At 41.0% G+C, this 25855-nt stretch overlaps 4 protein-coding genes and 1 non-coding gene across 8 annotated transcripts; 4 read left to right on the forward strand and 1 right to left on the reverse strand.

The window, feature by feature from the left end:
- The first annotated feature begins 957 nt into the window (after positions 1 to 957).
- On the forward strand, positions 958 to 5384 carry LOC112454435 (soma ferritin-like). 3 transcript variants are annotated; one of them, XM_025015822.1, is made up of 6 exons: positions 958 to 1147; positions 1231 to 1401; positions 1666 to 2181; positions 2273 to 2410; positions 3551 to 3775; positions 4495 to 5384. In XM_025015822.1, exons 4-6 carry the CDS (start codon positions 2375 to 2377, stop codon positions 4678 to 4680), a joined length of 447 nt encoding a protein of 148 aa, XP_024871590.1. In that variant the 5' UTR covers positions 958 to 1147; positions 1231 to 1401; positions 1666 to 2181; positions 2273 to 2374; the 3' UTR covers positions 4681 to 5384. The 3 variants fall into 3 exon arrangements, with proteins under 3 accessions (XP_024871590.1, XP_024871591.1, XP_024871589.1); XM_025015823.1 differs by having other exon boundaries at positions 958 to 1401; XM_025015821.1 differs by lacking the exons at positions 958 to 1147; positions 1231 to 1401; positions 1666 to 2181; positions 2273 to 2410 and adding an exon at positions 2738 to 3063.
- Positions 4304 to 4375, forward strand: Trnaa-cgc. Its single transcript has one exon. It is a non-coding gene; the product is annotated as a tRNA-Ala (tRNA).
- A 153-nt stretch (positions 5385 to 5537) lies between the features above and the next one.
- LOC112454434 (ER membrane protein complex subunit 10) lies at positions 5538 to 7239 on the forward strand. The gene is made up of 4 exons (XM_025015820.1): positions 5538 to 5921; positions 6004 to 6267; positions 6708 to 6974; positions 7059 to 7239. Exons 1-4 carry the CDS (start codon positions 5862 to 5864, stop codon positions 7143 to 7145), a joined length of 678 nt encoding a protein of 225 aa, XP_024871588.1. The 5' UTR covers positions 5538 to 5861; the 3' UTR covers positions 7146 to 7239.
- Positions 7240 to 7326: 87 nt separating this feature from the next.
- Positions 7327 to 10747, forward strand: LOC112454432 (Bardet-Biedl syndrome 2 protein homolog). Of its 2 annotated transcripts, none has more exons than XM_025015817.1 (11): positions 7327 to 7789; positions 7883 to 8002; positions 8068 to 8256; positions 8417 to 8599; positions 8690 to 8912; positions 9000 to 9211; positions 9384 to 9554; positions 9637 to 9741; positions 9826 to 10138; positions 10268 to 10522; positions 10587 to 10747. In XM_025015817.1, the coding sequence occupies exons 1-11, from the start codon at positions 7541 to 7543 to the stop codon at positions 10679 to 10681; spliced, it is 2115 nt and encodes a 704-aa protein (XP_024871585.1). In that variant the 5' UTR covers positions 7327 to 7540; the 3' UTR covers positions 10682 to 10747. The 2 variants fall into 2 exon arrangements, with proteins under 2 accessions (XP_024871585.1, XP_024871586.1); XM_025015818.1 differs by having other exon boundaries at positions 7367 to 7765.
- Positions 10748 to 10848: 101 nt separating this feature from the next.
- Positions 10849 to 13832, reverse strand: LOC112454433 (ras-related and estrogen-regulated growth inhibitor). Its single transcript, XM_025015819.1, has 4 exons — positions 13233 to 13832; positions 12552 to 12774; positions 12249 to 12435; positions 10849 to 11144 (listed from the first exon to the last, which is right to left on the reverse strand). The coding sequence occupies exons 1-4, from the start codon at positions 13459 to 13461 to the stop codon at positions 10965 to 10967; spliced, it is 819 nt and encodes a 272-aa protein (XP_024871587.1). The 5' UTR covers positions 13462 to 13832; the 3' UTR covers positions 10849 to 10964.
- Between the last annotated feature and the right edge of the window lie 12023 nt (positions 13833 to 25855).

Consider the following 25855-nt stretch of genomic DNA (forward strand, 5'->3'; position numbering starts at 1 on the left):
ACGACGAGGGATTGGAGAGTGACGTCACGATGCGCCATCTCTCCCGTGATCCCGCGCGATAGATTTCGGCCGAACGCATCGCGAGAAATATCTTAAGCAATGTATCGAGCTTCGAATCTACACGTCGCGCGGGTGCCAAATACTAAGACACCATTGAATACGGAAGCTCATAAGCGATTGCGCTTACCGATTATAGCGATTATATACGAGCCAAGACGAATAGACCCGTCGTCCTGTACCCGCCGACGTTCCGTTCGCGATGACGAGGGATTAGAGAGTGACGTCACGATGCGCCATCTCTCCCGTGATCCCGCGCGATCGATTTCGGCCGAATGAACGCATCGCGAGAAATATTTTTGAGCGATGTACCGAGCGTCGAATCTACGTCGCGCGAGTGTCAAATATTAAGACACGATTGAATATGAAGCTCCCAATAACGATTGCGCTTACCGGTTAAACATGCCACGACGAACGGATCCATGATCCATCCTGTATCCGCGAGACGTTCCGTTCGCGACGACGGGAGATTCGAGAGTGAATAGGGTGAGTAGTGACGCCACGCCAACGTCGCCAACTTCATAATGATCCCGCGCGCGACACGACGCGCGCGATCGCCAAGTTCGAATGCCGAATCTATATACACGATAGTTAAATGTTATTATTACAAAGAATGTAAAATACAGAATTGATGCAGGTTTTGCTTACTAATTAAATGAATTGTGACGCCAGTTTTCCCGAAATCAATTTGTTTCCGTGTCTATCACGTTTTTCTAATAATGACGAAATATTTGAATATGCAACTTTGGTACGTGACAATACGTGAGTCAAATGGATGGCTAATAAAAACGTACAGTTGATCAACTAAAATTATGCAATTAAATTTTATTATTGCATGTACGGTGTACAGTAATTGAACTTATTATTAATATTGCAAAAATATATTATGTAAAATTACACAACACGAAAATCATAAGCGCAGCACGGACACGCACCAAGGGGAGAGACTTTATCGACAGTGCCAGAAAATGGATATGCCAAATAGTTCCAACGTTGAAAATGGGTGCGAGTGGCGTTTCGAGCGGTCCATTGTCCAATATAAAACATCATTTCAGGTTAGGTCCCCGTGGTCCAGCAGACAGATATCCACGTAAAAAGATTCTATAACATATCATTTTTTTCATACAAGCAGTAGATTGCACGAGCAACTTCTTATCTACATCTGCTTTGTAGATTGCACCTTGGATGATACTTTAATTACACTGTGAATACGATAATGCAGCCAAATGGAGCCGAGATGCACATTTACATACATGACCATAATTTACCATTGGAAAGATAACATGACCTCAGTGAAGAGATAAAAACATTTACTCTGAATTAATCTTATGTAACACGAAATTGGTAATCCAACATTTGTAATTACGTATCCACAATAAAGTCAATCTACAATTGTCAATCTACAATTGTCATCAATCTACATCAAATCTACAATTGTCAATTTTTGAAAAATATTTTTTCGAAATTTATAAAGATTTCTATTACAATTGTGAATTTTCGATTTGAATGCCAATTATTGAAAATTTACGATAAATTGACAGCTATACATGCATGCTAATTTAATTTAGATTAAATATAATAATAAATATTATTTAAAATTTTTTCTAGGGTTTTAGCGGAATTACAGCGTTCCACAAAAATGTTGAACTGTACACATGAATTATATAGCGTCGATCAATAATAATGTGATCTTTGTCCTAAAACAATATGGAGTGTTAATCTAATCTAATCTCTAAATATGAATGCAAAACAATATACAGAAATAGAATTCTCGTCGAGATTTAATATCAGTCAATAGGAATAAAAGACTCGTTTAACAATCATTGCTTTCACTACAAGTTTTTACTGGCAGGATGACGTTTGTACGTATCTGGTGCGCCGTACTGATTCTCTGTGTGACAGTAGAGGCATATGTTAATGTAATAACAAACTGGGATGAAAATAATTTTGTGCCATTTGCAACAAAAGCACCCAAATACGATCCAATTTGGTCTAGTCTAGACAGTCGACCGCTTCCGTCCTGGTACGATGAGGTCGATGAGGCAAAGTTTGAAATCTTTATTCATTGGGGTGTATTCAGCGTGCCCAGCTTTGGCTCCGAATGGTTTTGGAATCATTGGAAAGGTTGAACATATCTACTATCTTAGTTCTTACATTAAAAAATATTATGGAGAATAATGTGATATCTTATAGAATTCTATAAATGATATTGTAGAGGAGAAAAGAACTACAAAATTTGCCGACTTTATGAGAAAAAGGTATCCTCCAAATTTCACCTATCAAGACTTTGCACGAGACTTCACTGCTGAATTCTTTGATGCTTCTGAGTGGACAGAATTATTTCAAGCCTCAGGTGCAAAGTATATCGTATTTATCGTCGCAAAATATGATAATTTCAGTCTTATCTTCCCGTATGACAAGCGTGCGCGTTGCATCGCAGTTTAGTTTATACATTTTATACATTTTTCGTTATTTATTTTTTTTTTTTTTTTTACAAATCGCGGCGTTTCACGCCCGCGCGGTCCTGAACTTTCCGTTAACTTCAATCGCGCCTCTTTTCCTGGCCGCGGTCTTGACAAGGGGGAGTCTTTTCTCCGCGTTAACTGTCGAGGTATGTACGCCGAGGCGCCGAGGTGCTTCCGCGCCTGCGTGCAGTGTCACGGCACGGCCCGCACTCCTCGACGCCGACTGCTCCGCCAATTGCGGAATGTTATGAAAGTCCTCGAGACTCCGCGGCACCGTGCTTATATCCGACGTCCGCGTCACGCGTCATCCTCGTAGCGCGAACGAAACGAAACGAGAATCGAGATCGGGGGGTAGTCGAGGCCGAGATCGCGAGCGCGCAGTGCCAGTCTTCTTGGTCGCAGTCCCTTTCCGCGACGTGAGGGCCACCCTCGTCTCGCAGCCATGAGTCTAGTGCGGCAGAACTTCCACGAGGAGTGCGAGGACGCGCTCAACAAGCAAATCAATCTGGAGCTATACGCCAGTTATGTTTATCTGTCCATGGTCAGTCGGCGTATCGATTCAGACACAACAACCCAGAACTTTCCGGTCGTCCCTCTGTCATCGTCATCCCTTGACCGCGCTCTCGATCGAAACACCCCGCTCGTGTTCGCGTGTACACCTGACAATGAGCGCAATCCGATATAATCGTAGATCGCTCCTCTGTATATTATGTCGCACACGCGCGCCTCTCGATGACAGTTTTGGTTTAAATCTTTCATGCCGATCTGGATGTTACGTAAAAGTTACGTTCATGTAATTGGAGACGCTCTGCGAGGGGAGATATCTTCGCGTCCGTTATTGTTTTCGCTCTCGTCGAATACATTCAGCTATTGCGTTGTAGAGTTCCGCATTACGCTTCTCCCTCTAGCTCCGTCTCCGTCTCCCTTTCTCTAATCTGATACTACATATATATATCGATGTTTTTTGTAAAGCGTGATGTCGCGCTCCCCCGCGATGCGATTTTTCCATGCCACGCTTTTCGTTGCAGGCGTACTACTTCGACAGGAGCGACGTCGCGTTACCGGGCCTGTATAAGTACTTTAAAAAGGCGTCGGGCGAGGAACGCGAGCATGCTATGAAATTTCTGACTTATCAGAACAAGCGGGGCGGCGACGTCGTGCTGATGGACATCCAGGCGCCATCCAGGAGAGACTGGAACGGCGCGAAGGACGCTATGACAGAGGCTCTGCAGCTGGAGAAGAAAGTGAATCAGGTGTGTGTATGCGTGTTGTGTGTGCGTATACGCGGGCGCACGCGCGCGTAATCGATTTACCCGCCGGGAATAGCGTGGCAAAGTAAAGAAAGGGACACCTGGGACACACCTGAACTTTTAACCTGGCGATATTGAATCTGATTAATTTAAACGAGGGATCTCTCTTTTCCCATCTCAAATCGAAGAAGTGACTGTCACTCCTATATATGTCGACGTCTTTCACAAGATAAAATTTATAACTAACGTCCAAAACCGTTATTAAATTATTAACAATGTTGCTGTTAAGATTGTTAAGTTTTTAATAGGTATTAATGATTGCCATAAATTTTATTGTAAATCAAAATACTATACTGAAAATCAGACAGGTAAACTAACAATAAAATCCGACCGCGCGTTTTTTTCGCTAATTGAGTCTCAAGGTTGTTCTCGCGTTGTTCGTTAATTTAATTATTACAGGTGGTATAAATTCTTCCGCTAAACACGCGCGTTAGTGGAAGTAGCGCGATTTTACACTACCATGTAGCGATTGGGGGTGTAACTCAGTGGTAGAGTGTCCGCTTCGCATGCGGAAAGTCCTGGGTTCAAATCCCAGCTCCTCCAGCCAGTTTTTTTTTTCTCCCGCTTCGCGGTCAGGCGACCCGCGCGTGTCCGGTTTCGCGCTAATTCGACGCAAAATCGTGATTTTATTCTATCGATCGATCGTTTTTTAATTTTTGTAGAAGCTGCTCGAGCTGCACGGGATCGCCTCGACGCACAACGACGCGAATTTCCTGGATTTCCTGGAGACCGAGTTCCTGCAGGAGCAGGTGGACTCGATAAAGGAGATCGCCGATCATGTGACTAATCTGGAGAGAGTCGGGGAAGGCCTCGGGGTCTTTATCTACGACAAGGAGCTGAAGGATTGAGATGAACAAATGTCGCATCTGAAAGATTTGCCAAAACAAAAAAAAATTAAATAAAATAAAGGGCACTCAAGTAGGAGATTTTAGATAAATATCTCGAGAACACGGTATTGATTCGTAATAATTTGGTAAAAAGGATCGACAAGAAATTCGTGTTGAAAACAGATTCTGTATACGAATATAAGATAGGCGAGGAAGCGGATGTTCGTAATGTTCGTATCATATATTGTTGTTTGCATTTGCATTCCGATTGTGGAAGAAGGCACGTAGCTGGTGTGATTTTATCATACGACGCAGAAATAATTAATTGACTCGTGCAATTATCTAGCAGTTAACTTTTTGAGATATATCATATATTTCTAGGCTCTACAAATTGTAATCGCACATGATATTGTACTGTTTTAAAATTAAACATTATAATAATAATAATTATTGAAGATTCTACACTGTACAGCGATCCAGACACTCGCTCACCTAATCCCTAATAATAATAAAACGATCGTTATGTACAGAATGTCTCGTATTTCGTCAACCGCATCGTATTCTCGCAATCGAACTAATTGGAATTTTCATTGAAAAAAAATATAGGTTTAGGCTCGCCTACTAGATGATAATTACCATTAATGAACACACATATATGTCACATATGACATACTGTACGAACTAAAAGAGTTTTTTGTATAAATAGAAGTAAAAAATGTCCTATGTTTTATGTATTTTTTATTTTATATAATTATTTTAATATTTGATCATCAACCTTCGACGTGGCCACACGTTATAAAGGCCACGTTCTGTAACGCGCATATGCGCGCATTTTCTATAGTAAACGTTACGTATACTATAGATAAATGCGCGCATATATGCGCGTTACGGAACGTGGCCAAAATCTTCGTGCGATGCGTACAGGCGTACTTACTGCGTCACTGCGTCAGTTACGTCAGTAGTGTCACTGTCAATACGTCAATACTGTCAGTCAGCGAGTTCTCCCGGAGAACTCCGAGTTTGCATGGTCGCAGCGATAGCTGTATTTTAGCTGCCGTGACTCGTAACCCTAAAAAGCGGTATTGCACAATGACACGTGGCCCTGCCCCTGCGTCGGTGACTTCGTAATTTAATTATATTCCTAGCAATTCCTAGTGCGTCTGTCAGCTGTCAGCGTCGTGCGCCAAGTCGCGCCGTAAGAAATGCATCCGTTGTACGTCGTCGTCGGTGCGCTACTCTGCGCGTCTTCGCTCGTCTGCGGGGTAAGTGGAGCCTTCGACGTTTCATAAAAACGCCAGCGGCGGGTCTTTGTGCCCGTACTTGACGCGAGGGTTAATTTTCCAGAGCGAGCTCGAATACGACGGCTGGCTGCAGTTGAGGTTAGGGCACGCGTTCAACGACGACCCGGTGCCCGTGTTCACGGAACGGGGAAACATCACGGTGTCCAGCGTGCGTAGCGGCGCGTCCGTCGTCGGGCAGAACGGTCTGCTGCCGGCCCAGATAAGCGCCCTGAAAAATCTTGCCGAGCACGACGGCAAGTACAGACTGAAGGCGCTGGCTCGCACCTCTTCCGGCAGCGAAATCGTGTTCCTCACCTCGGTGCCAGCGGTAAATGTCTCGCGAGCAAGCCCCTTGAAATCGTCCACGTCCTACAGATAGATTCCTTGATAAGAACTTACTCCAGGATGCTCGCCCAAGATGATTTAGAATATCTTGATCGAGGAACATGACACTCGTGGACGATTCTTATTAGTTTCTTTCATTTGACGGTACATTGTGTTTTAAGGCCCCCGTATACAATGAAAAATACAAAACAGAATTAGCAATGAGGACTAAGGAATCAGGAATAAAACTGGATGTATAATTAAAAACACAGGCAACAGAAACAGACAATAGATTTTTAACCTATCAGAAGCCATGTATCAATGCTACACCAGCTTGACTCCTGATTCCTTAGTCCTAATGGCTAATATCTATTTCTTGTTCCTTATATTTTTGTGCGGAGACTCTTATTATGTTTGAATGTGCTCATTGTTTTCAATTTATAGTGCTACCTGCTTGGCTCGGATCTGGAAGACGTCATGACGATATGGCTGGACAGTACAGCAGAGCCGATAGCTGTGAGCATTTCATCCACGGGACCCTGTACGCTAGATAATCCCTTCACGAACATGTGGACCACCAATGTTGTGGTCAAATATCCGGATGGCGGTCCAATCCCAGACACCGCTATGTATATCCAGAAGCTCGAACGGGAACGAGAAGCAAGGGAGAGAGGGGAAACCAAAGACAATCGTTCATTCCTTGCGAAATACGTAAGAATATTGTTTTTGTAGATTGTTTGTACACATGTATATGTATACAAGAGTCAATGTACAACTCGTTTATTTCTGTTGCAGTGGATGTACATCGTTCCTTTCTTGATTTTTCTGCTGTTATCATCCGCGACGAATCCAGAAGCTGGCGGAAGTGCACAAAGACAATGATCTAATAAAAATAATTTGTGCCTGCGGGTGCATTTTACCCCAAAGAGTGGTCTTGTGGAAATTATTCAAATTTATAGTATAATTTCATAAAGTGATAGAAATAATATCAATAATAATTATACTTAATAATAATAATTAAAAGTATTACGAAATACATATATATATAATTACATTTCTGCTAAAATAAATACAATTACTAAATTGGACGTATTGACTGCGTTATTCTAAATACAACAGAATAATGATAACGTAGGTATTGTACGGTATTGTACAGTACAGTTGTGACATCTACAAACGATAGAGTCAGCTGTAAAAATCAATATTTCCATCACCGTGCCAATGGTAAAGGCACAACATTGGCAAAGCATATCGCGACAATGTAACGCTAGCTCAGAATGGCAGAATTCTCCTTAAACATTCAGAGGCATATAAAGGCAGGTCTTGTCGTGAGTGGAAAATTTGACGGCTCGCATGCGTGCCTTGCGGCTGCTACACCTGGCGGAACTATTTTGGTGCACAGTCCACACAGGCAACCGCAGGTCGATTACTCCGATCACAAGCAGTCGAGTAAAAGATTGTCATGGAGCGGCGAACTTGCGGAGCTCCAAATTGGTACCGAGGTCCGAATGTGCTGGAATGAAAATGTTACGAATTGTTTCACGCATTAAATAAAATTTCGCATCATTCTATATTTTTATTTCGTGCTTTCTTAGTGTACGAAAATTCATATTATCTAGGTGAAATCATTATGCACTGGTCGCCTTGGGGAAGATGAGAGGGATGTTCTTTTGGTCGGTACTATTTCTCACGTTCTCGCTTATCACGTCGAGGATAATGCTGATGTTTTTTACAAGGAGGTATTGATTATGATTTCGAGTTAAGTTATAGCAGAATCTATAGCTTACAATACTGATTACTTCAGATGTCGGACGGTGCAAGTTGTATGATTGTTGCAAAAGTCGGCTGGCTACCAAACCACGTTGTAGTGGTAGGTGGCAACTGCTCGGTGACAGTCTTAGATTCGCATGGAACAGAAATATTTTGGACAGTAATGGGAGGTATTGTTACCTCACTGGCAGCGTTTGATTTTGATGGAGATGGAGAAAATGAAGTGAGTATAAGGCGATTCTTAGTAAACACGTTCAATTTAATATCAATTATTGACAAATTTTCTTCCTATTTTGAAATCTGGATTTACGCTTGAAGCATCAGGATTAAGAATAACACCCTATATATTCTTTACTGTACGACTTTATTACTTAATTTTTTAGTTACTGACGGGTACAACAGATTTTGAAATTAGAGTGCAGAAGAAAGACAGCATGCTTTGGGAAACTAAGGAAACAGCAGCGATCGTTGTTCTCACTGATCTCCCGAATAGGCAGTTCGCTTATGCTCTTGAAAACGGAACAATCGGGGTCTACGAAGCAGGACAGAGACTATGGCGAGTTAAGGTAAAATGCTTACATATTATAGGAGAAAGTTTACATCTTAATTGCGCGCGTGTTAAAACAATTTAATCGGATTTGCAAAATATATTTTAGTCAAAGCACAAGGTGATAACCGTAACCACTTTCGATATAAACGGCGATGGTGTACCGGAGCTGATCACTGGTTGGAGCAGCGGAAAAGTGGATGCGAGAACATATAACACCGGTGAGGTCATGTTTAAGATTCAACTATTATCCGGCGTGGCGGGCATAGTAGAAGCTGATTATCGAAGAACGGGCAAACCTGATCTGGTGGTGGTTTCTACTAACGGTGAAGGTATAAACTTTTGGAACTCGTTTTCCTTGCTAAACAACTACGATTCTTGCTGCGAAATTCTCATTTACTCTCGCACGCTTTTTGTAGTGCGCGGATACAGCACTGGCTCTGCCATGCAAGCTCCAGAACCCGGCGAGATAATTCGTGAACTATTAGCTAAGAAGCAGGCACTCCAGATGGAATTGCGACAGAGGGCTGCGACGGGTTCTAATATGTACTACGGATCGAGACTAGCCATCAGCCTGCTGACAAAGAGGGGTGCAGCCCGCGTCGCGCTTGCCGCTGGACCTGGGCTTCTGGTAATACGCTACATTTGTACAGGATATCCCTGAAACCGCTCGAGAGTTCCCTTCCGTCCACAAATTTCTTGATTTCTTCAATTTAAATTCAATTCGATTTTTCCTCAACAAAAAAAAAATGGAACCGTATTATTAAAGTCGCGAGATTTCGTAAATGTAATATAATATTTAGGTGCATTGCGCCATAGTCTTTGCTGAGGGTGTTTTTGAGGGTGAGACGCTGGTCACCCATCCCAACCGGCCGCAAGGGGAGTTAGAGATCGCGCTTTATCCTGCAAAGAATGATCCCGTAGACATTCACGTTAAAGTGTACGTCGGACCATCTGGTGCCGATCTACTACAGGTAATTGATAATTGTTGTAAAATATACGGAACATAATCGTAATGTAAATTTCAAATCGTAATATATCTCTAACGTTCGCTAGGTCTTCGAAATAACGCGGCAGTTGCCAAGATTTTGTATGTACGAGCGCATCCCGAAGCCTCAACATGTCCCAGAAGAATTATCGAACAATGGCGTTGTGGCGGACGTGAGTAACGTTTAAACTTCGTAGATATTTTAATAATATCTAAAAAGCTAATGCTAATGTTAATACGAATACGTAATCCCGTAGGTCGCGGAGAGACCACAGCGGATCGCCATTTGGCTGAACCAGAGTCTCATTCTGGGAGAGGAACTGGAGGTCGTGGAGGGCGGCCCGAATGCCGGATGCATCGAAGTGTGGCTTCGTGGGATGCGGGACGACAAGGCGCACTGCTTCAAATCGAACGCCGGTGGAAAAGTGATAATCCAGACAGATGATGCGACGTTTGCCGGCGACATTATCCAATCTCTCGCTATGTATTTAGGCGTCAGAGAACTAAACTCAGAAGCCACGTTCCCCGCGGAGGAGAAGAGGATGTTGGACGCGTTGGAACGCGTTAAGGGTACGTCGTTAGAAAAGAAGGGGGTAGATTTCCGTCGACAATCGATTTTTCTCTAAGCGAAAGTCATCTTTCGAGCGAGATCTACTGCTGTAAAGGACGCGTTTTGAATAACATCGAAATATTTTTTAGGTTTAAAGGAAGTCGACGCGCGACTTCAGGCGGAAGCCGCGGGCGGTGCCACTCTTCTGAAGAGTATTGTGATTCGCTTAGAAGATGCTAGAATCCTCGAGAATATTGACGATATGCGAAAGAAACTAATGCAGTTGAAGAACATTAACGGTGACTTGATTCGAGAGCACGAGATTCGGCTCAACAGTCATCGGGAGCTCGCGGCTAGCTTGAAAGAACTGAACATCGGGGTGCAGCGTGTAGCGAGGCTCAGAGGTAACGTTTTTATTGTAGAACCGTTGCTCTTTTTTTATATTTTATTGCAATCATATTTTTGCAGTTGGAAAAGCTGCCTCAAACGCAGTAGCTCGTTGTAGAGCGGCGATACAGGACGAAAATGCGAAAGCTCTTGCGCTCGCGATAAGACACGGCTAGATCAAATATATCTACAGGCTACGCAATATAATTATCAATTTTGCAATTACACCATGTAATTCTTTTTGTAAAAAATATCTTAAAACTGCCGGCATTAAGTATCTATAATATTATTGACAAAGATGAAAGTTCGAAACGTTGTTAATGAATTCATCTAACACAAGTAATTTTTCTTACAAATACAGATTTATTAAAACATTTAAAATATAATCTTTTTATACAGTGTTCTTGCTCGATGTTTCGTGGAATAAAATTATTTAGTTTCTCGAGACTAATCTAACGATTACAATAAATTCCCGCGAGCGGAGATGCTAAATCTTCTTTCCAGTGGAGGAGGTGACGTACAACGGAGAGAGTTTATACTTCCGTCTGTGCAAGCTCTCATTCTGAAAAATGCCTGCTGCTGTCCTGAACTGTGCAATTCGGTCAGCAATCTCAATATGTTCATGAATATGGCCGTGACCTGTCAAAAGAAAATAATCGCAAATTGTCAGGGCCGCCGTTACATAAAGACCCGATATTATCTAAGAAAGAAATATTCTTTCGACGCCATGAACATTATCACTCCCACGTTTCTGTAATTCTTTTTGCTCTGGTGCGTGTTTACGATACATGTAAAATCAATTGCTGTACGTCTCTCATTCGCCATTTTTTAAATATTTTTTCATACGCAAAGTCACAGAATACTTTAATTTTACTGTTAAATCGTGTTTTATACACGTTATTTCTTCGCGTGCAACATTTTTATATATTAAATAAGCGTACTAATCACAATAATAAAATTATTATTAAATATTATTCCATTAATATGAAATCAATAATATATTCTATCAAAATCGTTAGGAAAGAATTATCTTAGACACGATATATATTTTGTCATATTTGTAGAAAAATCAGAGAAAACTCATTTTAGCTTCTGGATATTTCATACTTATAAATAACTTTCATTATTAATTATTAAATTAAATTTATAATATAATTAAATATCTTATTTTTTAATTGTTCCCAAAAAGCTTTATTTACATTAATTATTTTTATCGCTCCGATACTCGGCGATTATCGAGTACTGAAATGCGTTGATCCATCGTCATTACAATACGTAGATAAAAATACTAAAATGCTGTTGTTTGTATCGCGTGTCTTGAGGACGGGCGATATAGATTTGTTTATGGCTCCGCCGATCACGCGCAAATGCCATGACCGCGGAGTAAACAATCGTTTAGAATAATAATCTTCGTTGCGATTAGCTGATAGATTAACCGCATCGTGTATTTATCGCGTGGGCGCAGGCGGTTCGCGTTCATTTATAGCCTATCGATTTTTTTCGGGGCATCAAAAAATTGAAGATCAGTACTATTTTTAAACAGTCAAAGAAAAGAATGATATGATACCATAATCTGAACCCAATTGTTATTTTGACCGAGGCGCGAAAGAACCGTTTTTTTCTCTCTCTCTCTCTCTCTTTTTCTCTCTATCTTATAATAATAATAATAATATGAGATTATCCTTTACTCGGCGCGAATATAGAATCGACTAAAGATATAAATATTTACACGCAGGTCGTTACCTGATCAACCGATTCCCTTACGGAAATCTCGTGGAAAGCATGAGCCTCGATTTCTTTTGCCCTTTTCTGGCCTTCCAGGGCAGACACCATTCGCTCACCCGGCGAGCAGGAGAGATCGGCCTTGTTTCCCACAAGCAACACGACCGGTGGCACCTTTCTGCCTCTTCTCGCGTGTGATACCAAAAACCTGTAAATACACGACATGCACATACCTCGCGCGTTCGAACGAATTTAATATATCGTAGAGTGCAATTATCTTCTGATAAAATATATAAGGGGGGAGGGAGAGAGGGACAAACGTACCTCAGGCGGGAGGTCTCGTCGAAGCTGACCCGGTCCGTTACCGAATAAACGAGAACTATCGCGTCGGCCCATCGTAATTTCGGCTCGGTGGAGGCGGGTGGATATCCGGGTGGATCCGCTATTTCCCACGAAGATCCCAGATGATTGTCCACGCGGTATATTCTGTCCGTGGTGCAATCGTACTCGCCTATGAAACGTTTCGTGGCGAACCGCACGGCTAAAGCTGATTACAGGATTCAAAGCAAAAATGACATTAGAAATATATTACTTCCGTATTTTCTTCGCTTAAGAAAATTGCGCTATCTTTGATATGCAAATTCGTGAAGTTTATTAAAACTACACTGAGAAAAAAGTTGTTAACTTGACTAAATATTTTCAACTGATGATTATTATTTTTTAAATTAAAATATTTTAAGTATAATTTGAGTCAAATTACGTCAGATTTACGTGTTAGATTTAATATGTCGTATTTAATTTAAATACATAAACATTTCGATTAAAAAAATAATAAATTAGTTGAAAATATTTAGTCATAAGTTAACTTTTTTCTCAATCCATTTTTATTTGTTACGTAGACCTCCGTTTATTTAATTGAAGAAATGAATCGTTTAATGATTTCAACTAGATGCATATCCGTGTTTTATAATTTGTCCGCTGAAGAAACTGTTATCGATCACTCACCCGATTTGCCGACGCCTGGCTGGCCCAGTAAGATCACTTTGATCGTCTTGAAAGATTCCTTAGCGAGGCTGAGGCCCCAGAGCATCGGAGGACTGTTCCTCTTCTTGACGGGCAACGTCGAACTATCGCTATCCATGTCTTTATCGCTACTGATTTCTCGGTAGGGTGTACCATCGATTATATGAACCCCTTCGTACGAACCCCTTCCGGTGATATTTAATGGATGCATTATTCATAGCAATCTGTCGCGCGCGCTCTTCGAAGGGTGGGCGCACGTAATAAACAATGCGCGGGGCGACGTCACTCCAACTGCGTCATTACTTATTATTAGAGTAACATATTGCGTAGGATCTACGTGTAAGTTGCAAAAAAACGCGTTATGTGAGGGAACAACGTCATAAAATCCCAGACGCGCTTCCGATTTCAAGAATATCCGAATCGCGTAGCCAGCTGATCGCGAAGCAATTGTTGACGCATCGTATTTGGTACGCACGTGCCGTCGCGCTATACGAGCTACGACGCAACCAGACGGTTGTTGTTGTTGTTAATTTTACGTAAGACCCTAAAGGGGGATCGTGGGACTTCTCGGTGACTTTTATCACTTCGTATTATGCGTCTCGCCTTTCACGCCGCGTTTCTTCTTCCGCAGACACGGCGCCGGGCTGCGGCGGCCGGCCGGTCGCCGACTCGTCGACTCGTCGCCTCATTGCATCGCTCGTCGGCGCGCATCGCGGTTCGATGCACTTGCTCGTACACTCGGCTCGCCCGTGAGCGGTATTGCGAGTATTGCGACTAATTGTTTACGACTATATTCAACGTCGCGTTGCATTTAATACGATACTCTCCTTCTCTCTCTCTCTCTCTCTCTCTCTCTCTCTCTCTCTCTCTCTCTCTTCCCTTCCCTCCCTCCCTTTCTCTGCTCCCCGCTTTCCTGTCTGGCGAGGAACGATTGGAAATATCTCACACAATCAGTGGTACAAAACACTATTCCGTCCTCAGGTGTTGCGTACACATCTCGATGCGACCGCACGGTTGGTATACGGAACATGCGCGCTGTTTTCCATTATAGCTTTAAATGAAGAACGATGTGTTAAGGGGGCTATATTTAGTTCGTGCACCTGGCCCATCGATGTCCCTGGTTAAAGGAATGAAAAAAGCTACGGGAGGGAGTTGCACACAGGAATTAATGAGTCGCTCAGTCATTTATATAAGTTATTATAACAAGGATTGTTGACTTTGTAATTGCGGTATGACTCGTTATGTTTTTTATTGCTGGCGTTAAATGTGACCCTAGTTAGCTCCGTATAATAATGTAGAATATGTATTTATTGATCGACATTAGTTCTTTGACGAAGTCCTAGTATGGCACGAAACGTCGAATATTGAATTATTTAATAAACGTGTATATAATTCTGACATTGTTTCAACAACCATTATTGGCCGTGAATCGATCATAATCCTTGTTATATTTACTTCGAATGAGCGGAAAAAAGTTTCTTATCGTTTAAGTTATTGCTGACGCGACGAGATTTGTAGAAAATTTATATCTCTTATTATGTGTATTTTTATCCACGTGCAGAATATACCAGAATAATTCTCTGAATTACGAAATTTTACTCTAATATATTTTTTTTAATCACGTGATACATAATGTACTTATCTGTAAGTCAGCGGATGATAGCGTGCTATAATTAATGGAATGTGCGCATTATTTCTCTTTAAGGCCGCTTAATAACCCTTGCAATTTCAAGCCGCGTTAAGTTTCATCGATTATCACATAGGTGAGAATAAGGTCAAGATTTCTAAGAACGCTGAAAGTTAATTTTTCACATTAAAGTACATAAGCTATTAATACATGTAAGTACATATATGCACAAGCATATCAGCGCATAATCTTCTCTCTCTCATTTATTCTGCATTAGTAATATGTAATAATGACACTTTATTCGCGTATATCGTGTAGGTATGGTTCGAGAGAACGCCGGCGAGTAGCGTCAACGAACTTGAAATAGGATAAATCAGAATTTAATCAGGAAATTGTGTTTTGTGTCCAAAAATAAAAATAGGTCCCGTGATAAGTACATTTCCCCTGCTATGCCGACAGCTTGTACAAGAATAGAACTTTATTCCTATTGGCTGATAAATCAAGTGAGAACTATTTAAGGAATTTCGATAAGATCGGACAATTGAATTGACATATATATCCGGTCTAGGAACCGAAATTATTTTACAGCTCAAATTTTTCGAATCATAACGTGATTTCTCCTCGGTTACAACGATAGTCTTAGACAATAAATAAGTGAGCATACGACCGTGCATACAATCAAAATTGACAAGAGAAACGCCGTAATCGGTCAGGATCAAGACTGGATCTTAATTGCCCAAATGATATAATATTGATTTTTTAGTGAATTTTACGTACTATTCTTTTCCCTAGCAATATTAATTTATATTATATTATTTGGACAATCAAAATCCAGTCCTGACCGATTACGGCGTTTCTCCTTGTCAATTTTGATTGGATATCTAGTCTTAGAATTATTAGAATTATTCGTGAGAAGGATTATTCCAAGGATTATATTCATGTGGAATAATTGAATATAATTATGCAAAATGTATATATGGGTGAAATATTATTTTAAAATAAGCATGAGAAAGCGAGTTTATAGCTTAACATGATTATTTAAAGACTCTCTTTGATAAGCTTATTTTTCACATAATCAACTCGTAGGCGGACGTTATCGGATCATCAAGTTGTCATTTAATTTTCCTGTGACATACAGATTTTTATTTTTATTTTGTAGGTTGTCAATATTGTCATTCATCTGTAAGATTAAAAAAAGTCTCACAGGTGGCTTTGTATGGATTTTATTTTACTATATAGGTGCTTTATCCGAGAAGTCCAACACCTTCGCTCTCTTAGAATTCCTTCGACAATCGCTCATAATTTATACCGCAGGTTTTGGTATCCGGTTCGATTAATAATCTAAATATAGACTTTGGTTCGATCGGGCCGTCAATGTGGATTGGAGAAAAGCGTGCCGCCACTCGTTCATCTCCTGCAAGTTTCAATGGGGGTTATCGGCTGGGTGAGTCCTTATCGGGGTTATCTGTAAAAACTATCCCAAATCCAGTCTTACCCAAAAAAAGCCTAACAAGTCAAGTCGCTGTCATCCAAAAGATACAGAAAAAAGGAGAGGTGTCCCAAAGGCGATCGTGACGTGTTACATACGGATAAGATAACGTCGGATCACGTCAGCGCGAGAGAAAAAAAGAGCGAAGGGTGGAGAGGTCGTCAATTTTCGACTGTCTTTTTTTTCCATTACGGACCCGTAATGATCTCGTCCGCCTGCGGTACGGTCAGTGCACGAGATCGACGGATGATATCAGCCCCCGACGTATATAAATTCGCGTGAAGCACGCGAAGAAGAGTGTTCAGCTACGAGGGGACGTATGGATCGACGAAATTGGCAAAAAGATTCGATCGTATCGCGTCTGCGGTAACAAAAAAATGTCGCAACTGCCGAGAGCTGCTTTTTGCGAAAAGGATAATTAGACGGAAGATGAGGAAGTGTCTCGCGGTCGGGTAAAAAAGTATAATCAGTATAAATCAAACTAATAAGGAGATTTTATATCTATAGTAAAATTTTTATGATGTACTCTGGGAAAAAGAAGATGATTAAGCAACCCACTTTAGGGCCCACGATTAATAATCAAATTATTTGGATTCGTAACCCTAATAAACCCCGCGTAACTAAAAATCATAATTAGCTATTCTATCTATTTCAAAGATTTTTAAGTTATACTAGTCAATTCTCTCAATTAGTTCTGTCGATATTCAGTTACGCAAAGATAATTTTCACTTAAGGGACACCAAAATGTGCCACCAACCAAAATGTTAAGTTGTTTAACTGCAAGAAAACCGGTCAAAAATTCTCCCCGAGTATATTTAAAATTGTAGAGATAAAGTTAATTGCAGCTAAAATTGAAGATATACTAGCAATGTGTAAGGAAAAGATATTGATAAATCAATAAAAGGGCCACTATGGAAAATATTTGATGCTAAGGGAAGGTAAATGGTTCATTCTGTTCCTACCTCATTATTAATGAAGTTACTTAATAATAATAATAATAATCAGATTGAAGGAGGCAGGAGTTAGAATCTTATATTATAGCTGGTCCTCGTTAAACTATCTTGGCTAAATGCGAGTAACATAATTATGTAGGCTAAATGCGAGTACAACATATCCCGCGAATGGGATCGGTAGGAGGCGTGGAAAACGAAAAAGCGACGAAGCGCGCTGATAAAGAAGTCGATGGCTGCTCGCTAAATTTGGCAAGCAGCTGATATTGATGCACTGTTTACGAGCTAATGAGAGACAAAACACCGTTGCAACTTCCCTTCTCCTCTCTCTGCCATCGCTATAATTCGTATATTAATGAACGCGATCTCTCTGCCCTCGGCAGATGTGTGGATTCGCTTTTTTGATATTCCGCCAGAGATTCCGCGAAAGGACGCCCGCGCTTCTGAAAAGACATATTTGCTTTATAGATCTGTTTTGACGTGCCGTACGACGAGATGTAAAGTCGGTTTATAGCCCGGTTTATACCGGGTTCTGTCCCGGCAATGAAAAATACTTTATTTCTCGACCACCATGTCGCGACGAGCTATATCTAATCCGGCGAATCCGGGTTGATGTCACCTTCTGCGTAATAAAGATTGCGCTTTTCACGCGAAGAAGAAACGGAATGGGAGACATGGGAGAATGAATCTATAAATATAGTTCTAATCCTTTGAATGGTAATGCGAAGTAATTAGATAAAATATATGAGATGCAATTGAGGTGATATTTTACAACAAGTTCAAAAACGATATTGTCGCAGCCTACTAATATAGCATGTTCAGGATGGTTTGTCAAAATGCTACGAAGTTGATGAAAATTTAATGTTATATTTTGTATTCTCTTTCAAAGTTCGGGGCTAAATAGACCCACACAGCACACTTTATCTGAGGGACGTCCTACAGATAAAGTGGGATATCTCAATAACCGGTGGATATCCAGTGGGTATTTAATATCCGGTGGATATCCAGCGGATGCACAAATGTCCCTCAAAATATCCTGTGTTGTGTGGGGATCGATTCACAATTCAAATAAAAAGTTATCAATTTTTGAATATCTGAGTTTTAACACGTAACCTGACGACGTTACAGAGAAAAGTGTAAATACTATCAATACAGTGATATTTTACACACAAGTAGATCATCAACAAACAAAAGTATAGTAAAATTTGAAACGATTTACAACATAGTTTTAAAGAAATTGCAAAAAAAAAAATAGTGAAATTATTGCTCGTGATTGGACTTTCGGCGCGCGTAGTATGGAATTTTACACAGATTTTTCACAGATTTCACTTTATTAAGTTAAATTCAGGGAAAATTCACTTTCATAAATTTTTTTGTCGATATTTTTTTTTAAGAAAGAAATAGTAATAACAGTTCACAGTCACTAAATCTATGTCTTTTCTATTAGATTCTATTAGACTTGCCGTAACTATTTATATACATTTTTTTATCTTTGGATCTCTGGAGAGTTAAGATAAATGTATCTATATGCCTGGACACGTACCTATATTTGGACATTTTCATCATTTTCCTTAAATAAGTTATAACGCGAATTAAAATCAAAGAATCAAAGATAAAAATAATTTTCTTGTATTATATTTTTATCTTTGATTTTAATTTGCGTTATATTTATTTAAAAACTAAAGTGACAAAGGTGCCCAGACATAGGTCTTAAGTGTCCCGGCATTGGTACATTTACCTTAATATCGGTGTTTTTAATATTTCCATGACTTTTGGTTGAACCGATACCTCCAGAACATCCTTAGGAATTTTTTTGCGACAAAACTGATTCTTCATGTTTTTCGACACGCGCGGACGAACGTTGTCGGATCATCAGTTTAATATTTTTTACTTTTATCTACAAAGTAGTTTTGACTCTCTTCCTGTTTACCCACTCTTGCTGTTATGGCGGAAGTGTGAAACGCTGTCATCTCTCCTAATCAGTATATTCATAATCAGGTTTGAGGTCAAAACATCAATTTTGCGCGGAATTAGTTAATGAATTGCCATATCAATTGCTGCTATCGAGCCACAAGTGTCTAAAAATGCGAAATACATTCTACACCATTTCCCGGAATACACGCTCCACTGTGACCTGACACAATTTTTCCCGTTATAAAAAGATCATTTGCAGCTGCATTACGAGAAAATCTATCTAAGTGTAGCCAGCCCTCGGTTTCTATTAATACACGGTCAATTTGCTGCGAGAGAGAACCTAACCGTTTGATCAAGAATAATCGCCATAATAATGATTCCGACCCCAATTATAAATTAAAGATAAGAAAGATTGAGGGATACAATTGTATTTAATCGCGAAATAAGATGTTTATAATTATGGGGTAAAGATGTTACACACAGCTTCAGTTGGTATATCAGTTTTTCGCATATTGCAGTCAGGCGTTTAATTAATTCCCGCAGCGAACTAGAAGAGAACTTCAATGAATATTTTTAAAATATGAGATTCGCGTGCCGCCGATACCTTTTATTTATCTCTTATTTTGCGATGGGTCCGACAAGTATCAACTAACACACTTGAGCTATTGCTGGCGCCAACGATAAGAAAAAATAGAGAAAAAATTCTGTTGCTTTCTCTCGGTTATATGACAGCTAGGTCGGACACTGAACTTGGACCCTACGGCGTAAACGAAACAACAGTCTGCTCCCACACGAGGCGATGCCACTCTTAATTAATCGATACTAGGAAGGAATTTTCCGACAATACGACGTTGTCGATCGATAAGAAAAAACATTACATCTACTAAACACGTGTCGTTGCCACTAGAATAGATAATAACGCCTCTGAGCAGGGATATGGCGCCATGCTGAAACTAGATGATCCTACAATGGATGGAACTTTTTCAATTTTTCGTCAACAACACTATCCTATCTTCTTAAGAAAATAAAGTCCAATCTAATAAATGATTAACTTTGCGAATTATTATTTCGTCAGTTTCAATAATCACTAGACATCGGATTTTTTATATACAGATTGGTAGAAAAGAGCAATTAATAACTAAGATTATGTTATTTATAATATCCAATATATTTATACCTAACATATGTTGCAGTGTAAATATGTTGGATATTATAAATAACATAATTTAAGTTATTAATTGTTTTTTTCCACCAATCTGCATATAAAAAAATCCGATGTCTAGCTATAACAGAATTATTATGTAAATAATTTATTTTCTAAAAATTTCTCGATTCATCATCTGCGTTAATAGGCGTCTTTCCAAACGGAGCTTTAAAAATATCTCGAAAATGAAAATGACTGTCGTGAAAATTATCGCTGATTATCTTATAAATATTTTCACTATGAGTTTATAAATCGTAATGTACCGAATACTGCGATTATCGCATTGGTTATATATAGTACATCTATTAGTAATTATGTCATTTCGCGTACAATATTCTTGATTTGCGCAACGAGTTTTTACGCGAAAATGACATATAAAATCAGCGTGAGAACTCGTGTGACTTTCGCGGTGGCAATTTGCGATTGTCGTGACAGTACCGAGAATCACGCCTAGTGAACGGTAAACGGCGGTTATTACAAAAATAAAATGGAATCTCGGGTTGTTTCGCACGCAAGAGAACAAGATTGCCATACTTTTTTTTCTTATTCATCCTTAACCCTTAACCCTCGGGTGTGCTAAAAGTCACGTTTATCTCTTTTCGCTTAGAAACTACTTGTCTAGTGATAGATAATATTGATTCTGGAGTAAGATGCGTGCTCTTTGCTCGCTTTAAACGACAAGTAGGATCAGCTAAAATATAATTACTATAACTCTTTAATATCATATTATATCGATTCTAATGCCATACAATTTCTGGCGCTGTTATAGACACGAGCCGTGTGGTGGAACATTCTCGTCGAGCGCAGAAAAGTTATCGAGAGCTTTTCCTGTAATCTAGTACATGAAGATTTTCTTTCTAGCATTTCTTTTTTTTATTTTAAGAATGCATCGATATCGCAATTATAACTGATAGTCTTATTTATTAATGAAATCGGGAAGAGAGGGACGTAATTCGCGTCTTAATTTCATATCGATCAAGTTGGCGCGGAAGAGGAGTGCTCTCTGCCCTCGTAGATAAAGATCAGCGCGCGCGCGCGCGCGGTGTAGCGAGTAATTGGAAGATAGACGTAACCGATTGAATCATCTGTGCGGTAAGTGTCATTGCTTCAAATATAACCGCTCGTTTCTTACCGTTCGTTGATTCACTCGTGGCAGCATCTCGACTGCTCTCGAATGTAGTACATTGGCTTTGCCGATCTAATCGGTCAATTATCTCGAAAACTTATACAAGACGAGGACCGTGTTGCGACAATAAGACATAAGAAATAATATTTTCCACAATGCTCCCGAACGATTAGAACGCTATTTATATAGGAGTGTCGCGCGGTCTCTCACGCCAATTTATCAAATTTACCCTTTACAAGAGAGTTCAAATTTCAACAAAAGTTTATCCAAGGCGGAACTAACAATAAGTAAAAAAAAAATAAAACAAAATGGGAAGAAACAAAGGATGGAAAATAAACACTATAAATTTTTGTTGTCGAGTCAATAAATTTGATTTTCTATTAAAATTGGACGTTTGCCCTCTTAAGACAATTAATCTTACTCCTCTTATCGATAACGCGCGCGATATGCTCCCCCGCGAACCGGATCGCCGTCGCCGGCAGCGGCAGTTATGTCAAAGTGCAGTTATGTCAAAGTGCAGCCCATCACGTTCGTGCACGTGATAGCCTCGCAAATCGGACTTAGATTCGGCACAGCTGCACGGCCGAGTTTCTCTCTGTACCGCGCGAGAGAAAAATCGGGTAGGAAAACAGCCGATAGAACGGATGATCGACGTTATACGGCCGATATGTAGTCGACGTTATACGGCCGGCTCGTGGTCGAACTTAACCCCGTTTATATCGCTTCTCCGGCTGCTCTTATAGCCCCTATTATCGAAGAAGCCTAAATCTAACAATAAGCAACGTCAGCGATTTTTCGCCGACGCGCGACGTCGACACGCCGCGCCGCGCCGCTCCTCGTGTTGTTCATCGCGTGTCTGTCATCGCTCCCCCGCTCTCGGCGGCACCCTCAGCGGGAGGCACTTTGCCGTAAAACCGTCGCGCGTTGCGTCGAATTTTAACGGCCGTGTCCATCTTTTGATCCGTAATTAGCTACAGAAGGACGTGCATTACGCGAGGATAGAAAATAGCTTTAGCTATTTTCAATCTCTCGCTCTTACGCGCCGCGCCGGCCGTCTCCGCGCCGTCGTCGCGCCGCGGCCGCGAACGCACGAATTTTTCCCGCCGCGCCTTCTCTTCCGGGAGGATCTCGTTCGAGGAAATATGACCGTCATCGGTTAGACGAAAACTGATCCTTTCCAGATGACTCCTCGTTTCTAAGCGATCGGTGGTTTCTCAGAAATCGAGAACGATCGCGTGTCGGGAAAGAAGAACGTGAGCCGGAGCCGACTACTCTCGCTCCGGCTACAGTCGAACTTTCTGCTCGCGTTTCTTCCTGCATCGCATTAGTGACTGTAAATATTTCATATTGTTAAGGCTGCGGTCCGATTCACGCTCACAGAGCTGAAAGCATCGCTCTATCTTCGTTTGATATTCGATGTGCAACGAAGACAGAATGATGCTGCAGCCTAAGACTACCGTGGAAAATAAAAGGGTCGGTGGTCGGTGTAACGTGGTTTATCGCGGTGTTTCTCTCGTTTTCTCGAAAACATCACCGCCAGGATTGATGAGAGATGCCACATCGTGGCCGATAATGCGCGAGAACGCGCAGAAGCTCCGATTCTATATTGTTGCCATATTGTTGCTCGTAACGATATCTCGTTGTTAATAATAGACGACTGATGCCCGCGCCCCATAACACGCTTATTTTCCACTGCGATTACTTATCGAATTGTTTCTCTTTCGGTTGCGGCGCCGCCCGCGCCGCCGCCGCCGCGCGCAGCGGCCGGAAAACTTGCGAGTTTTCATCCCTCTTCCGACATAATAATCGCGGCGAGGCGCGCCAATTAGCGCTTAAGACCGCGCGCGTGTCACGCTCCTTTAATTAATTAAAGTTTTGTCTTCTGAATCACTTAATTAATTGGCGCTTACGTGTCACGTCTGGATACATTCGCTTTCCAGCAAAAGTAAACATTTCTTTCCCTGCACTCATTTCAAGGCTTACGCTGCAAGTTATGAGGAGTTTCGGTAATAATATACAATTTATTGAAACTTGTATTGAATTTTATCTGTTTATTTGATGCCGATAATCATACCCAATTTCTTCTTACAAAAACTGTACAAGTTTGTACCATTACACGAGTACCTGAGAGAGATCAATAAAATGCGTCATTGGAATTTCTTTATCGTTGCCAGCGGATAAATTAATTATTTGTTTACCCTTTTCTCGTCGTCTACATCGTTACCCTCTCTGACTCCCGATTCACACACATCCGCCGATAATTCGCCTTTAAAAATATTTGTATATAGCTATAAGCATGCGTTCCGGGTGCGAAGTACAGTCTCCGTGTTTCTCGGCCTCGGCAATTACGCGATCGCTACTGCAGGATAATTTACATTTTTTGCGATATGCGTTAACTAATATTAACGTATCGCGGTAATAACGAGCAGCGCATCTCGAGTTAATGGATGTACGAAGAGGTAGTCAAATCGCGCGTGCAGCGAAATGTTTTTCGCACATGAGGCGCGACACAGATGCCTGCGATAGAGAACGATCACGAAGTTTGCAAGTGACGCGATAATTGCAATTTGACGTTACCAGGAACGCCAGGATTCTGTAATCGTGGGTTATTTTTGGACCGTGGCAGATCATCGCTTGAGCCGCGTGTGAGAGTGAGAGCATGACCACATCTTAAACATTATACTTTCCGTGTAATTTCGTGAAACCGCTTATCGGCGCTCTCTCTCTCTCTCTCTCACTTGTTTTTAATTTGATTTTCACGTCAAAGGTGTAAAGAATTAAAAAATTCATTTTTGCAAAATAATATCGTTTTTGCGGAAACGTTTGCGAATAATTTATTTATTTAAAAAATATAGTATTTTGGAAATACAATATTTTAATTGATAATTATCGCCTATATTATCGATATTATTTAAACTTTTACAAATTCGAGAGTTAATCGATTAACAATCCAAATTGTCTAACAAAGAAAAAATAATTTAGCTTGATTTAATTTGATAATGATCGTCGCGCGCCATTTACATTTCTCGGAAAAGTACAATTCTACTTTTCCGCGCGCGAAATCGGTTCATCTTAAGATCCCCCTCCTGTAGCTGTCTCGCGCGCGCGTTGGTCGGGACGATCTGACAGGCTAACGATCCACGTGTGACCACTTGAGGCTAGTTTTTCACGAGTTTTCTAAAGTGGCGCGGCTCGCACCTCTCCTTGCGCGCCATGTGCAGGCGGTTCACTTAGGCTCAATAGACCCCGTAAGTGGCCGCTATTACAACGGCGCGCACTTAGGAATCACGTGCGCGCGTGTACTCGCGCGGTTAAACGAGTGCATCGCCACGTAGTAGTTTGCAGCACGTGGCGCGTGTCCTTGGCATGCGTCGACATCCTCCTGCATCCGCGTGTCACGCGAGAACGTGCGATCCAGGGGAAATTTTTCGTCTCCTCGCCGTGCTGCCGCGCGATCGCGATTCGCGTTCTGCAGGTGCATTCTGCCAGAGAGAAAGAGAAAGAGGAGGGAGGGAAAGAGAGAGAGAGTGTGAGAGAGAGAGAGAGAGAGAATGAGAATGAGAAAGAAAGGGGGAGAAAGACTGTCATCGATTGCGTACGTTATTACCATACGTACGTGACGCAGACGTAAAACTATCCGACTGCGGTTTCACCACCTGGACAGACACTTGCGATTGTGTCTATAAATAGACCCCAGACGACGAGCTCTGCTTTCTTCGGAAAGTTCTCGTATTTCAACGATAATATAATGACACATTGCCCGATCATCGAGCACCCACGCGTGAGAGTCGTTGACTCGTTGTCGTATCGGAATTTATTCGTCAAAGTTCAGATAACATATATATCGATAATAATCGTCGCACCTCTCTTAAATTAACGCGTCTGTTGAAAAAAATAATGCCACACGTCGTTCACTGTCGGATAAAAGATGGTCCCGCTACGTTATTATAGACCTGCAACGTTTCGTGCAAAATCTATCTGATTTACATATTAAATTTAAATAATAATTTGAGTATGTGTTGTTGCAAAATATATATATAGGCTTATACGCTTTGCCGATCTTTTCATCCGCTTTCCGCAAAAATAACACTGTAGAATAAGATCCGCTGATATCAAGGTACTGTTTACAACCGAACCTGAATAGAATAGATATATCGAGCGGGGGAAATATCATACGTCTATATTTGTTGAAAGATATCGAAATTGCTAAGATCGGTCGAAAGAAACGAGGGTAGCAGGTCGCGTGTAGCGACCTCTCTATCTGCAAAAAATTGCGACCGATATATCGGGCTGAG

Source organism: Temnothorax curvispinosus, unplaced genomic scaffold (genome assembly GCF_003070985.1).
Source record: "Temnothorax curvispinosus isolate PA1 unplaced genomic scaffold, ASM307098v1 QBEX01005075.1, whole genome shotgun sequence".
Classification (NCBI taxonomy): Eukaryota; Metazoa; Arthropoda; class Insecta; order Hymenoptera; family Formicidae; genus Temnothorax; species Temnothorax curvispinosus.